Raw genomic sequence first — 16,065 nt, 5'->3', positions numbered from 1 at the left:
TCCTGGAAGGAGGAGCACTGCAGCCCCAGAGGACTGTGGTAGCCTGGGAGGGACCAGGTTCAGTATGTTTGGGAGGCAGGCTGGGTAAGATTAGAGCATACAGTACCTTCCATCCCTTGTAATCTTGAAGTAAATAAGACCTTCCTCATCCTTCTTCCTTCTGCGTAGGAACTCTTTTCTTCCCATTGAAATTTTAGAAGTGTTTCTCTACACTAACTAACTAGCTCCTTCTGCTTCTGGATTTGCCTTCCTTTTCCATGGAATCACGCTTGCTAAAGTCAGCAGTTGTTTCTTCATTGACAAATCCTATATATCTGTTTTCACTTTCTAATATACACTGCATTCCCTGAGTAATCTCATATTATTTTTTTCTCTGGCTTAGCAGAATGATAACACCTCCTGTATTAGTCACTTTCTCATTGCTAGGACAAAATACCTGACATTCATAACTGAAAATAGGGGAAGTTTATTTTGGCACATGGTATCAGTGGGCACAGTCCATGACTGCCTGCTATCAAAGGAGAAACGGCATGGTGGGAAGATATGGTAGAAGAAAACCACTCACCCCCAGCAGCCGGGAAGCAATGAAAGAAGGGAAATCCAGGGTCAAGAACACACCCTTCTAGGTCATACCCCAGTGGCCTGTCTCTTCCAACCAAGCCCTACCTATGAACACATGAGAATTTGGGGGAACATTTGAGATCTAACTCATAACACCTCCTTTCCTATTCTTATATTTGCCTGAAGACTTTATTTCTGATGTCGGTAAGAAAGAATTGAGAAAAAATTATTGAGATAGAACATCTACTAGTTTCTGTCTATTCATACATATTTACCCACTTATGTACTTCTGTGTAATATGTTCCACCTTTTTTTCTCTTGCTATGGCTAAATCATGTTCGTCCTCAATTTAGTGCTTCCACTAAAATACTTGATTCCTAACTTTCCCCTCCCTCTCTTTCTGGCTCCACATTTCCTTTTTTAGTGGTTTATTCTCTGATATATCACAAAAAAACCACACTAACGTACAGGAAAGAAACTCATCCCTCTATCTACCATTATATTCTTTTTTTTTCATCTCTCTTGGAAAAGTAGGTCCTCAAAGGAGTTGTTCATATTGACATCACTTTCCTTGTTCTCTTTCTAGATTTACTATAAATAAGCCTTTGCATATTACTTCAAAGTTGGCCTCCTTTTTTGTCAGCTAGTTTAAGAGCTCTGTTGCTGAATCCTGTCATCATTCCTCAGCGATCATCCAACTAGCCACAGTCATATTTGAGTGACTTTTGTGTATGGCAGTAGATCACATATTTACCTTGCGACACATTCTCTTGTATTTTTGGACTTATAGTTCCATCATAATACTTCTTGCAGAGAGGTTTTCTTGTTTCTTCTGTTGGTTATTTCTCATTTCCCTAACATCTTTTGTTTTTGTTCTTTTTTTTTTTTCCATTACCGGGAATTGAACTCACGACCTTGTGCTTGCCAGGCAGGCGCTGTGCTGCTGAACTAAACCCCCAGTCCCTTTCCCTAACATCTTAACTTTGGAGTCCTTGTTTACTTATTTTCGCTTCTTTAGGGTTTTCACCGAGTTGCTTGGCTTTAAGTACCATGTACCATCAGAATCCCAGATGTGTACAGCAAACCTCTGAGATTTCTCTAGGACACATTAGAGATAGCGAACTCATTACTTTCTCTCATAAATTTATCCTCTTTTCCATTTTTTGGTTTTATCTCCCCCTCAGTGGAAAATAAACATAGAGAATGATATGTTCACCTCTTTAATTAGTCTGATCAAAATCCTTGCAAGTACCTTTGACTTCTTTTTCTCCCTGCTAAGAGTCAGTATATTATAAAACCCCATGGATGCTTCAAAATATACTCAGCATTTAACTGATTTTTACCATTTCTATTACTCTGCCAAAACCACTATTTTCAAATTAAATAATAAACTGATTCTCTGAAGATAAGTTCAATTAGAATATCAGAGCATTGTACAGGAATGCATATGTTGTAGTGAACAACCATGGGTATATTCAGGGATACAGAGGAAGACAAATGCTTTTAAAGGTAAAAGAAGGAGGGCTCACTAAGTTGTTTCCAGCCAAAGGAAACATTTGCTCTAGGGGCTGATCTCAAAAGCTGACATAAATTCATTAGAGTCTGTCAGGCCAGTGTCCTTGGGCATCTAGGTTTTGCCTTGTGAGTCATGTACTAAGCTGCATTTTGAAAAGTTCTTGCTTTGCAGACAAGCATGTGTGCATATGAGCCCTTTGGGGAATTTGTAATAGACCTTATCGTGGGTGTGTGTGCAGAGTTCTTTCCCTTCTTACATCTGGATTCTATATTATTTGGGTTTGACACACACGACATCATACTGATATTAACACCTTCCACCAGTACCACTGCGACGGCACTCCAGATAGTGCCGCTATCTTTCCCTTCATCTTTCTGTATATACTCAGCATAGCAGCTACATTAGCCCCTTTTAACAGTAAGAGACATGACATAAGGCTGTAAAGGTGAAGAAGCAAGCAGAGAGAAGGTCTATAATTTTCCAGCATTGCACACTTTGTGATTGACAGAGACACAGGCATCCAAACTCTCGGATTCCGGAGTCTGTGCTGTTAACTTTATGCTGCTTCTCAGCTAGCATGAGTTTCTCTGAATTAGTGATCAGAAAGTGTATCCTGCCTGGAGCAGGTAGAGAAGAAAGAGCAAATTACTTCCAGCTCTTCAGAAGTTTCAGGTTTCATACAGAGAGGAGAACCTCAGAGAGTAATCCAGATCACAGTGAAGACGTTATCTATGTGTTTGTAATAGAGCGAACTGAATTTCTCCCTGCTGCTGAGAATCACTGTTACTGTGTGAAAACAAAACAAAATAATGTCACTGTGGGGTGGAAGGAAGAGAGATAATAGTGGGAATTTCCTCTGGGATCAGAGAAAAGAATTTGTTTTTCATTTCAAATTGTACATACATAAGAAAATGAGTGTGTACTGCGGGGTGATGGTGTGTGAGCTGTGTATGTGCCTTATGTGTGTTTTGTAAGAGAGACAGACAGACTTGGGGGTGGTGGGGTACAGCATGGGCTACGTCACTGAGAGTAGTTGGTAGGAAAACTTTGATGCCTCCATCAGGGCTGAATCGGTTAAGATTGATTTCAGAGGTTTCCCATAGCACAAATTCAAAGAGCCAGACTTAAACAAGAAGAAACAAGCGTACCCAAGAAAGCAAGGTTCCAAGGTAAGGCTTACTGTATTTCACTGATTAGAGGTAGAACAGTATGAGCACACTTCTCGAAGTAGTCCAGGAGAAGGGTTTCTTACTCATCTAGTAGGGCCAGGTTGAGGGATTTGCACATGCTGTAGCACTGGTGACTTTTGTCCACCCTGCAAAGCTGAATTCTTTCTTTTATTAGTGCAGAGTTATACAGATTAGTGACACCCATGTTGGCAGTTTCATACATGCAGACTGTATACTCAGATCATTTTTGCCCTGGTGAGCCGCATTGCCTTTCCCTCTCCCTGCCCCTTGGTTTCCATCCTTTTTTTTTCTGGTCTTTTTGAGACAGGGTCTCGCTGTGCAGTTCAGGCCATCCGTGAGCTCGCTTTGTAGCCCTGGCTGGTCTCGAACTCACAACAATCCTCCTGCCTCAGCCTCCTAAGTGCTAGGATTACAGGCATGTGCCCCCACGCCCAGCTGGTTTCCATCCTTTGCTATAATAATCACCTTTCTCAGAGGTTGAATTTCTTCTGAGTACATACATAAACAACATATATGCCTCCCAAGGGAAGGCTGATGTGAATACTGGTCAGTCAGGGAATTTTATTTTATTTTGTTAACCACCAACCTCAGTTCACACTTTACTTACACATGAGATCAGTCTGTCACTGCTTCTGCGTAGACTGATTCAGAAAACTTCTAAGCACTGCCCATATCTCTGTTCTGCACCTGGCCTTTGAGACTCCCAATAAACCTAGAAATCTAATCTTACCCATCTTTGTTAAGCAGGAAGCCCCTCTGCTGTCTCCTTTTTTGCATCGTCGTTCTGTTCTTTCTCTTTCCATTTCCGCTCCAACTCTCATCTTTCTCTTGCGAGCTCCTCTGTGCCAATCAGCTAGCCCTGGCCTGAGACTGCTCCTTGGGTGTGAATTTGTCTCTACAGCTCAAGTTGGAGCTCCCTGTATACTTTTTTCCTTGTCTCATCAATAGACCCTGAGATATTATTTCTGCTGTTTGCTTTCCTGTGCAAAAACTCTGCCTTAAATCCATCTGAGGTGCCTCCATCTGAATAGTTTTAACGTAATATAAACAAATAAGAATCAAATGGGTAAATATCTACTATTGGCCAGACACTAGGTTAGACATAAGTTTTCATTACTCAATCACAACAGTAGAATGAAATGCATTCATTTATTAATTCAACAAAGAATATTAGACACACCAGCATGAGTCATAATTTTTCAGAGTATTTATTGAGTACTTTTGACATACGTGTAAGGCATCCATTAAATGTGTGATGAGGTTTTAGACTAATAATCAAGAAACAGATAACTATTACAGATTATTTTTAATCACACAAATATTGAGACATACACTTAAGGATTATTGTTTAAGGTTTGTTAACTAAATATTGACAATTACTCCAAACCCTACTGAATGCTTTGCTTCAAATACTATAGGAAGCATTTTCTAATGCTGGAGATGGTTAAGTAGGACGTCCTAATTCATGCAGGTAATGAAAGAGGAAACTGAGATGTGAGACCATGGTCATCTGGATCCAGACCTCATATTTTTTCCATTGTCAAATGACAGATAATGTCTGATATGTTGTCATTATCATAGGCATAATTTTAAACTGTAGGTTTCTCTGGATTACAGGCACTTCATCTAAAATGCAAATAACAATTTTTCTTTTGAAGAGTTTGGATAATGATCAGTGGATTTGTGTATTTTGGAATGGAGATTACTAAAGCACTGCAGCAGTATTAAAAAATAAGAATTTGGATTCGGAGCTGCCCCTCTGAGTTCTTCATAAGGCATAATTTTATGGCTAAAATGAAAAGAAATGGAGGACTGGAAGAAGATTGGGAGAAACTGCAGTTTCACTAAACACTAATAATAATAGCCTTTTTAATTTAAATATTATAGAGCAGTGATATAACATAGTTATCACATAATTCTGTGAAGTGAGATAGTATCTTAAGTCTTAGCTAAGTTATCTTGCCTGATAATGTTTCAAGAGAATACCCAACTTTCTCATTTATTGTTGAACACTTTACATGTAAGGCACTGTCTTTACTGCATTTATTAACTTACATGTTTGCTATCAGAGTATCAAGCGTTAGATGTTATTATTGTCTCTATTGTACAATTGGACAAATGGAGGCACAGAAACATTTAGCGACACCCACAGGGTCCCAAACTCAGACTGCCTGACTTTATTCTTTGTGCCCTTAACTGCTGCCCGGTGTATTTTTCTTTTCCACTTGGACTGCCAGGAAAGTATTCCTATCATGGAATCCAGCATCCACTTACGATAAGCAACTGACTTGCTCCTTAGAATGTCTTAGCACTTTTGAGACGAGTGAAAAAATCATCACCTTTCTGGGCTATTCAAAGTTCTTCAAGGAGACTAAGGAAAATATTATGTTTAAGTGATGATGAAAGGTCTGCCTTTTATCTTCTCTTTTCTAACCACATAAACCCAGTCCTTTCATACCAGGAGTCTCTATCTATGTACTTGCGTCTAGATGGATATCATACCCATTTATGTTTCTCCACCTCCTGTTCAGAATTCATATGGAGATCTTCCCCAAGTGAAGTAGCCTTAGAAGTCGACTCCTAATCTCCTTGGTTCTTGCCCCATAGATGACAGGGTTGAGCACGGGAGGCACCAGCACATAGAGATTGGCCAGAAAGATGTGTACATGCTTGGGAACTCGGTTGTGACCAAAGCGATGGGTGAGAAAGGAGAAGAAGGCAGGGATATAAAACACCAGAATGACACCGAGGTGGGAGCCACAAGTACTGAGAGCCTTGTGCTGGGCATCACGAGATGGAAGGTGAAAGACAGCACGGAGGATGAAGCCATAAGAGATGGCAATGAGGATGGAATCCAGACCCATGGCCAGCAGAGCCACAGTCAGCCCGTAGACAACATTGACCGTGATGTTGGCACAGGCCAGTCGAGCGATGCCCATGTGCTCACAGTATGTGTGCGCCATGACGTGATGACCACAGTAGGGCAGTCGCCTCAGCAAGAAGATGAAGGGGGAGACAATAGCCACACTACGGAAGATCCCAACAAAGACAATTTGGCCTATGACAGTGTGATTGAGAATGGTTGTGTACCTCAGTGGGTTGCAGATAGCCACGTATCTATCAAAGGCCATAGCTAGAAGAACCGAGGACTCCAGAGCATAGATAGAATGGACACAGAACATCTGGGCTAGGCAGCCACCAAAGGAAATCTCACCAGCATGGAGCCACAAGATGGAGAGCATTTTGGGCACAGTGGTAGAGCTGAGGGCCAGATCAGTGAGTGAGAGAAGGCAAAGGAAGAGATACATAGGTGCATGGAGAGCACTGTCCGTCCCAATGACAAGGATGAGGGCAGCGTTGCCAGCAAGGGCTACCAGGTACATGGCACAAAATGGGACAGCAATCCATCTGTGGAAGGACTCCAGCCCTGGGATCCCGGTCAGGAAGAAAGCGGCTGGGAGTCTGTCGTCACTGATGTTGAAAGCTGACATCCTTCTTGGCAGATGAAAGGTTCTGTCCAAGGGGGGATGGCCCGGCTGCCCTGCAACATTAGGTACATGGTTGATTCATGCAAAATGATGATTTGTCTATAAAGGCATCTTTTTTTAGATGAGGTTTTAAAAACTCATTTGTTCAAACATCTAAAAAGAATCTTTCACATAAAATTTAGTCTTAAAACTTGGGTATGATGCCAGGTGTGGTGAGGCACATCTGTAATCTTGGCACTCCAGGGGACTGAGGCAGGAGGATCGCTACAAGGCGAGGCCAGCCTGGGCTACATAATGAGTTCAAGGCAAGCCTGAACTCTGTAGTGAAATCCTGTCTTTAACAGACAAAAAACCCCAAACCAAACCAAACCAAACCAAACCAAACCAAACCAAACCAAACGAAAGGAAACAAAAACAACCCCCCCAAACCACAACAACAATAACAACAAATAACCAAACAAAGCCCCCACAAAACAACCAAAAAACCCCACTACTACCACCACCAAAAAGCTTTGATGTGATAGTGTTCAACATGATATATGAAGTTCTCCATTCTGTATTCAAAGCATTGACTCAGGTGTTTATTTGTCCACCCAACTTGAACCTTCTCACACAGCTCTTCCTACACCCTTTATATCATTTACTGACCACTGCACTGTCTACTTTTGGGGATATTTATTTATTCATTTATATTTTTGGTACAAGTTTGCGGTATACAATGGTTACATCGATGATGGGGAGTTGGTACATGTATATAATACCTCTTAATTCTTTTTTTCATCCCCTTTCCCTTCCTTCTCTTTCCCTTCCTCCATCTCTTGATCTCCTTCCTTTTTGCAAAGGATCTATCTCCATGTTTCCTATTATTTTTTATTTTGCTCTTTAATTGGTTTTTATCTTAGGTGTCTTATATAAGATAAATCATCTTTCATTCATGTCTTTTCCCATATGTTGGGAGTCTCCTTTATTTCCCTTGCACCTAGTATTTACATTTTCATTTCCTTTCAGGGCAAATTTTCTTGCCTTCCGGGGATCTTTCTTTTTCTAATCTGATCTTTAGTAATTATTAAACTTTGATTTTTTTATTCCTCCACTATGTTACAAAATCCTTTAAGCCTGGGACTATGTCTTTATGCAGTTTCTTCCACAGCCTTTGCTACTCAAATGAGGTGTCATATCTTCAGATCTGGAGTTTGGTGTTTTATTTAACCTTACTGGCTATTAATATGGTCAATACTTGAATTTGTATCTCTTTAAAAGAAACCATTTTATTTATTCCTAGTGCTACAATGACTGGATTCATTAACCACACTCTAAAGAGGATAAAGAGAACTAAGAAGCCCTCTTCTTATGTGCATTGAGATTTTCAGTGGTGACAGCGGATGATTTGGGGCTCAGCCTTTATACCAGGCCTACAACACTAGGGGAAAAAGCTTGGATGGTAGAGTTTGGAGAGTTGGAGTGACTACATCTTATCTTCTCCCTTCCTGGCTTATCATTGCCCCTGTGGAAGATTTCAGTGGCTTTGTAAGGCATCTGCTCTCTGTAAGCTGTTCAATTGTGAGGATCAGAAAGATTGGGCTAAGATCAAGCTTCCTTTTAACTCATTTGGGAAACAGCTGGATACCACTCCGTTTCACAACGGAGCACCTTCTTACACTTGCTCGGCATCATGGCTCTGAGTCTCCATGATGACAGGATTTTTGAAATCCCACTATCAGACCTAGACTTACCTACAACAATTAACCCTGAGTTTGCTCACAGAACACAGTCTATTTCAAGGACTTACCTGTGTGAGAGTCACACATTTTCATGCGGAGGATGCTGCGTTTTGGAGCTCTGAGTAAAGGTGTATTGTATGGTGCAAAGCTTCGTGGGAGAGAAAGTGGTAATGGAATGGCTTGGGTAACAGGTGTGCACTTGAAAATAAAGTTTGGTTGAGGAAAGTAAAAGCCATGTTACTTTACAAGCCCAGATGGGTTTGGTATGGGAGAATGGAAGGACTAAATGTGTAATTTGTGTTGAACTGTCCGTTGTCTGAATATCTTCAGCTCATCTCTGTATTTCAGCCTCTCTTGGTGCGGGGGCCGGGCCAGTGAGGTTATTTATTGACGGTGTCTGTGATGCTCAGGTGTGCAAACCCCTGTGGCCTCCTTCCTCTAGGGATTTGATCTTAGTGTATCTGCTGAGGGAAAAAGAAAATAACTAGTCAGCAAATGGAGAATGAGTGAGGAAAAAAATTTTGGTAACTTTACAAGCAAAGTGCAAATTAAATATTTACTGTCTTATTGTCATTTGGATCTCTTACTTCCTCTCTTCTTTGTCTCCTTTTTCTCTCTGCTTCTGTTCTGTGAGTCTTCCTGGATTCTCACTTACTGTGGAACCACCAGAATTCTGTGCCCACGGGACACCATTTATGTGAGTGGCGTAGCACAAAGTGGCCCTGGACACATACACATACCATCAGGCCATCCAAATTTATTCATACAATGCGTGTTCAGACTTAAAATTATTAAGGATTTCTCACAGTGCCAGCAGAACACCATGCACAGACAATGACCTATCTGAGCATGTCCCACTGCAACTGCCCAGGGTGAATGCCTGCGAAGCAATCCTGTTAGGGAATAACACCAGTGTTCTGGCCGGATTCCTATATTTCATGCTATTCGTCATCCAGCCATCAGAGCCTTGCCTCAGAATTAACTTCCACCAAAGCCTTCTTCCAGAAGTAATTAATTCCTCCTTCTTTACTTGAGAGCACTGCCTTCTCTTCCCCTGTGACACGTCTGTTCTTAAATTGTTTCAAACCAGTGGTGTTCAAAGTCTTTATGTCAGTATTTTCTAAAAGAATTTTCAAAATATATATGCCCTTTCAAGCACTTTTAGTTGATATCTAAAATTTATCATTAAAAGTTTAAATAGTAGCAAAAGAATGTAATTTTACGTATATATGAACATTGACATTAAGTAAAACTCACATTATATCATGATTTAAAAAATATCCAATGGAATTTTTATACCTTAAGTATTTCCAATGGACTACTATTTACTTAAAATATATGAAAAAGTTTTCTTAGCTGTCAGAAGTATGATATTATTGCTTTGTCTCCTTGAAGTTTATCCATTATCTCATATTTTTTGCTTAAATATCTCAGTATCTATTTATAATGCTATATATATATAAATTTATTTGCTTTATTTCCTACAAAAGGGTGTATATATTAAAATATTTTCTTAGAAATATTACAAAGCAATATGAAAATTTTTAAATTTCATAAATTATTAAACAAAGGTCCAATTTAGGTGGAAATATTTACTTTGATGAATTTGATAGAATTTTCTTTTAACTTCCACTTTGTGTATCAAAAAGCCAACATTAATGGAATAAGATAGGTTACATTCAGTTATTCTTGCTTGTGTTATACAAAAGTAAACTAAGCAGTTATTTTCATAAGTGACAGCTTTAAATAGTTTTTTTGTATTTTAAAATTTTAATTAATTAATTTTTGTACTGGGAATCGAACTCAGGACCTTATGCTTGCCAGGCATGGGCTTGTGCCACTGAGCTATATCCCCAGCCCTATTTTTTTTTCTAACTTTAAAGAGAATAAAAAATTAGGGGCAATACAGAATTTCAAAAACAAAACAAAACAAAACAAGATGATATGAATTGAACCCTGGTTGTTATATTGCATATTGTTAGCTTCAGAGTAGTTGTTCAGATTACCAGAAATAAGCATGCAAAACTGGTCAAAAATATTAAACATTAACTGTTCCTTTCTAAACCAATAGAAATTAGTAGTACAATTATCTTAGCTATCGTGTGTGTGTGTGTGTGTGTGTATATATATATATACACATATATATGTAATTTCCCTTCCTTCCCTCCCTTCCTTCTTCCTTTCTTTTCTCCTTTCCCTCATCCCATTTTTTCTTTCCTTTTAAGCAGTTTCTTTCGCTTTCACAATATCTATTGCACCTTTCATATTTTACTTACTTTTTTAGGTTCTTACGCTAGGGAAAATGTGGTGTTTACACATGTGTGTCCGACTTATTTCACTTACGAGTATGGTCTCGAGTGGCATCCATTTACCTATAAAAGCCTTGAATTTATCTTTCTTTATAGCTGAGTAATACTCCATTGTATAAAAACACCACATCTTTTTTATCCATTGCTCTATTTGAAAGTAATTGCTCTGAATAGCAACACTGTTAAACAAGGTGTTCTGGCGTGTCTGAATCTGAGAGGAGGGTACACTCACAGCCAGCATCTAGAGCCCTGAGGAGAGGTGGTGCTTGTATATCTGACGGATGTGATAAGGTTGATTAAAACTAAGGAACAAATAAAAAAATGCAACTTGAAACCAACTGTTTCTATATGAACCAACTGCTGTTGCCAAGGAAAAAATAGAGGCATGAGTGATATTGACAAAAATAAAATATGAGTACCCCTCTTTCAGTTTTCTAGTCTGCTTCTAATACTTTCTAATACTTTCTAATACCTTCTAATACTTTCTTGTTGGCAGAGCCAAGAAGCAGCTGACTCGCAAAGGAAAAATGAGGTTCCAGGGTCTGCATTGTAAGCAGACCACAGACGTTGGTTCTGGGGCTCAAAAATAACAGCTTAATATTCATCGCAGTAATCTTTTAGTACATACATGTACATCTGTGTACTGCCACTTGTGAGGTATTTGGGGATTGAATGAATGTGAAAAAGTCAGAAATTCATCTTGTTAGGCCTCACAAAGTATTTTGCTTTTTTATTTAGTGTAAGGGAAAGCTATATATTAGTGGGAAACATTTTACAAGATTAAGCCACGTTAAAACTTGGACCTATTTCATATCACTTGATAAAAGTAATTTTTATTGAATAATAAATATCTTTTTTGCATATATTCTCTAAAAAGAAACATAATCATATAAATGTGGCATAATTTTTTTCCCTAAAGAGTCATCCAGTAAGTTTTGAGAAGTATGATAGTTTTTAAAACATTAAAATATTTACAACTTTTCTGATTTTATTTACTTTTTCAGGTTCTTAAGCTAGGGAGGTAATACGATGTTTACACATGTGAGTCTGATTTGTTTCACTTATGAGTATGGTCTTTAATTTCCTATTACCTTGTTTTGAAATTCTGTATTATTTTTAGTTGTTTCATTTGTGTCTGTTTTTATTCTTTTTCTTTAAAATAAAAAATATTTACAACTACTTAATGTAAAGCTTCAACTGTTCAGGGTATTTTTCTAATAACAACATAAGCTACTAATAATTTTTTATTTTAACTACAAAGTGTCCTTTGTAAAATGTGTGACAAAATAATTATCAATGTTTGAATCTTTATTTTTCTTTCATGAAATTATCGTTTATAGCTTTGACTTATTCAACTTAGAACACACAGAGAGGCAAAACCTTGTCTAAAATATATCTAAATGGGGCTGGGGATTTAGCTCAGCGGCATAGCACCTGCCTGGCAAGCACGAGGTCGTGAGTTCGATTCCTGGTACTGGAAAACAACAACAACAACAACAACAAACAACAACAACAAAAATATATCTAAATGGAGAACCTCCAAACATTGGCAGACTAATACTGTGGTCTAGGTACACGTTACTCTTAAAAAAAAATTATATATATATGTATATAAGACAAGGAAAGCAAGGCTTATACAAGTGTATGGTGAAGTAGCCTGCAGTAAATCAAGAATTGGAATTGCTCCTTTCCTTTCTGCCTTGTAGGAGTAATGCACTAGATGAGAAAATTTGTAAGATACAGGAAATATAAATTATTTTTTAAGACCTCAGAATTTTTATACCTACGCCTGTAATCACAATCTTAATAAATCAAGAGTTAGAGACACTAATCTCTTTATTTGGTGGTGTAGGGTTTGTTCTCCTTTTGTAGTAGTGCTTTCACTTCTATCCTGTATATATCTCACCGTGTAGCTTTTATGCTCCCGTCACTGGTATTATTGAATACTGTGTTAGTGAGTTAGGGCTACTGTATTAAAACGTTATAGTCTGAATGACCTAAACAGCAGAAATTTCTGGCTGTTGTAGCTGGTGGCTAGAGGTCTAAAATCAAGTTCTGGAACAGTAGACTTTCTGACTGAGGATCTCTTCTTGGCTTGCAGAAGGTCACTGTATTCTCATATTGGATTTCTTTTGTTGGGAGGGGATGAGCTCTCTGATATCTCTTCTTATAAGGGCAATAATTCTGTTAAATTTGTGTCCTACCTTTATGACTTTCTTCAACTTCAATTACTTAAAGACTCTGTATTCAAATATAGTCACCTTGGGGGTTAGGGCTTCAACAGATAAACTAGGCAGAAAATGATAAAATTCAATGTGTAGCAAATACTATGTAGCAAAACATAATATACATAAATATACACAAATTACCATAATGTAAATCCATGGCTTGAAATCTTAGTTTAACCAAGAGTCAGTCCCCTTGCTCTGATTAGTTTTCTTTTCTTTTTTTTTTGGTTTTTCTCCGGTACTGGGAACCGAACTCACGGCCTTGCACTTGCCAGGCAGGCACTTTGCCGCTGAGCTAAATCCCCAGCCCCTAGTTTTCTCTATCATTCCTCTCAGTGCCTTTGTCAAACATCCATTGTTCCCATGCAGCTCTCTTGCACTACATGTACCCAGTATGTAGAATACTTAGGATTTGTGCTACTTATGTGGATGTGCTGGATTGATGACAGAAATGCAGAATGACACCCAGAGTTTTGTTTAGTGAGCTGTCAAAATCATGCCACTCATTAAGAAAGGGAAACTAGAAAGAAGACGTTTACATCCACATTTTGGACATGTTGATGATAAAGTTTCTAGAAACAGCCTATCATAGGTTTCAAGTAGCCATTTGGAAAGAACAAAAGTGTATACAGTTAAAGGTATACATTTGAGAATCATCAGTGGTAGTGAAATTTGAGTGATTACAGTGTCACAGTGAAGAATCTAATATTTTTCAAAGTCATTCAGTAGATGGAATCAAAATTGAAACAGGATTCAAAGCTATAAAGAATGTTAATATTTAGGAGAGAGAGGAGGAATAAGAGTCATTTGTAAAGATAAAAGGGTTGAAATGCAGATGGGGGAAAGCAAGGAAAGCATAATATTACTGATTCAAGAATCATCAAGAAATAAAGCTTCCATGTCAATACTCGTAGCACTCCACAGTGTTCATTTACATCAAGTTCAGTGGCGAATATGGAAAGTATGCAGTGTGATAGCACCAAAACACATTTAGGGGCAAATGAGAAATAGGTGAGAAGCCCTCAATAAAGCAGATGGTCAACAAGCAAGTTCTTGATTGATGCCAGCTGTAATAGGTTTACCTCTTTCTTTCTCAAGGAATGGATGAGAAGCTTAAGAGTTCCAGCCAAAAAATCAATGCATCTAGAATTAGAGAGATGAGTTCAGAGCAATTCCTGAAGGATGAAACTTGTCTGGTCACTACTTAGGTTTTAAGCAAAGGCTAATATTTATGTTTTGAAGAACTGAAGGCAGGACAGTTGGGTTTTAGAATAATCCATTGACAAAGGGAAGAAATTGATGCAGTCTAGCTGAGTTGGTGCAAGGAACAATTAGCAAGTTGCTTCTCTTAAAGATCTAAATTTAGGCATAACAATATCAACAAAGTGGAAAACAGTTTGAAGAAATAGGATAAGCCTTGGCAAATACTTGGACATCAAGGATGAGAGAAAATAGTCAAAGATTAATAAAAATCTTCAGTCCAGGGTTAAACATGGTAATACCTTTATGAGACAAGATAAAAGGGAACGTATGGGTAACGCCTAAGTATTCTCAGGACTGTCAGAGGGCTCCTTCTGGCCCTAGCATTATTGTCTTGGTTCCCCCCAACTGAAACAGAGCCTATGGCAGGCGCTGCCTGGTCCTTTTAATTGAAAAGCTAGTAGAATCTGGCAAAGAAAGAGAAATATCATTTATTGCATTGTTGCCATGTACTGAGGTAGGTAAAAAACCCACTTGTACTGACAACTTCCAGTCAGAAAGTAGTATGTAAGCTATTATCATTTCTATTTTAAAGATTGAGCAGACTAGAGTTTAGGTTATTGTTTAGGCTCATATACCTGATAAATCTCTAACTTGGTACTTATAAGTGTGATCGAAAAGCTAGTTTCCCTAATTTAGCACATTTCTTTCCTTTTCTTAATAAATTACTTAACCTCTATATCTGCCACCAAACAAAATAGTATAGAGTAGGATGGTGATCCTAGTAACGAGGGCAAAGACCTCTGAAAAACTTCTCTTCCATTAAAGCAATGAGAAAACTAGCAAGACATTGCCTAAATAAATTATTCCAGAATGTTAGCTATGGAAACAAAGATTGACATTCATCCAGGGAGCCTTTATTAATAATGGCTGCATGCTGGTAAAATCAGTGGCTTTGAGTCACTGAAACTTGCCCTGATCCCATTTGCTACTCTCTAGCTCTGCCAATGCATGAAGTAGCATCTCTCTGTCACAGTGAAAACTTTTAACCCAGTAGCATCCTGAGGGACAAGCCTGGGCTTGGAACACTTTTAAAAATATCCTTTCAGAGACTGTCATTCTTTGTCTGGTCTAGTGGGTTTCTCTGAGAACACCATTTTTATTGGGTTAGTAATATTCCTCAGTTATTGCGGGCTGATCAGATTCACAATCTCCTGAATGAGTGTACAGTGAAGGCTAAATAGAAAGAGGAAAGTGGTATGATTTCAGGGCTCCAGGGGGACCAAAGCCCTCTCAGATTTTGAGATGCTCTCAGGGCTAAGACCAAGACCTTCTCTGGGTGGCCTGTATTTATTTAGTTATCAGAAGAAGGGAGGGGAGAACTCAGGAAGGGCGGAATTGCTCAAAGACTTCTCCAAGTAAGGTATTAAGTTGATCCACCCAGGAGTGAGATGCCTGAGTCTTTATCTAGTTGAAATGGGATCCAGGTGTCCTTGGCTGTGATCTTGTCTTATCCTTTGAGTTTTTCAAGCTTCATCTGCCATTACAGGCCTTAGTAGGGATTAGTGACTCACAGAGGTTCCCTTATTATGAGTCTACCGTCCGTTTCCAGACAAGTCCTAGGCCTTGGACAGATTCACAAGTGGACATGAAAAGCCAACTGATTAATTTAAGTCCTGCTCAGGTCTGCTTCACAGTGGTCTCCATCACATTTTCAATTCTGTCTAAATGTGAGCTCATGTAGATCTCAGTGAGTGTGTATAGCTTCTTCCCATGAGTGACTGTTGAAAGCAGTTATACACGATTCACCTTGCAGCTGCTGGATAAAGTAGATACCTATCAGAACAAACAA

At 38.7% G+C, this 16,065-nt stretch overlaps 1 protein-coding gene across 1 annotated transcript; it reads right to left on the bottom strand.

Annotated features, from left to right (window-relative positions):
* Positions 1–5,801: 5,801 nt before the first annotated feature.
* Positions 5,802–6,767, bottom strand: LOC102006333 (olfactory receptor 52D1). Its single transcript, XM_005380089.2, has one exon. It carries the CDS (start codon positions 6,756–6,758, stop codon positions 5,802–5,804), a length of 957 nt encoding a protein of 318 aa, XP_005380146.1. The 5' UTR covers positions 6,759–6,767.
* Positions 6,768–16,065: the final 9,298 nt, after the last annotated feature.

Source organism: Chinchilla lanigera, unplaced genomic scaffold (genome assembly GCF_000276665.1).
Source record: "Chinchilla lanigera isolate Chin_1 unplaced genomic scaffold, ChiLan1.0 scaffold00013, whole genome shotgun sequence".
NCBI lineage: Eukaryota > Metazoa > Chordata > Mammalia > Rodentia > Chinchillidae > Chinchilla > Chinchilla lanigera.
The sequence above is the reverse complement of the archived record's forward strand: the minus strand, read 5'-3'. Positions and strand labels throughout refer to the sequence as shown.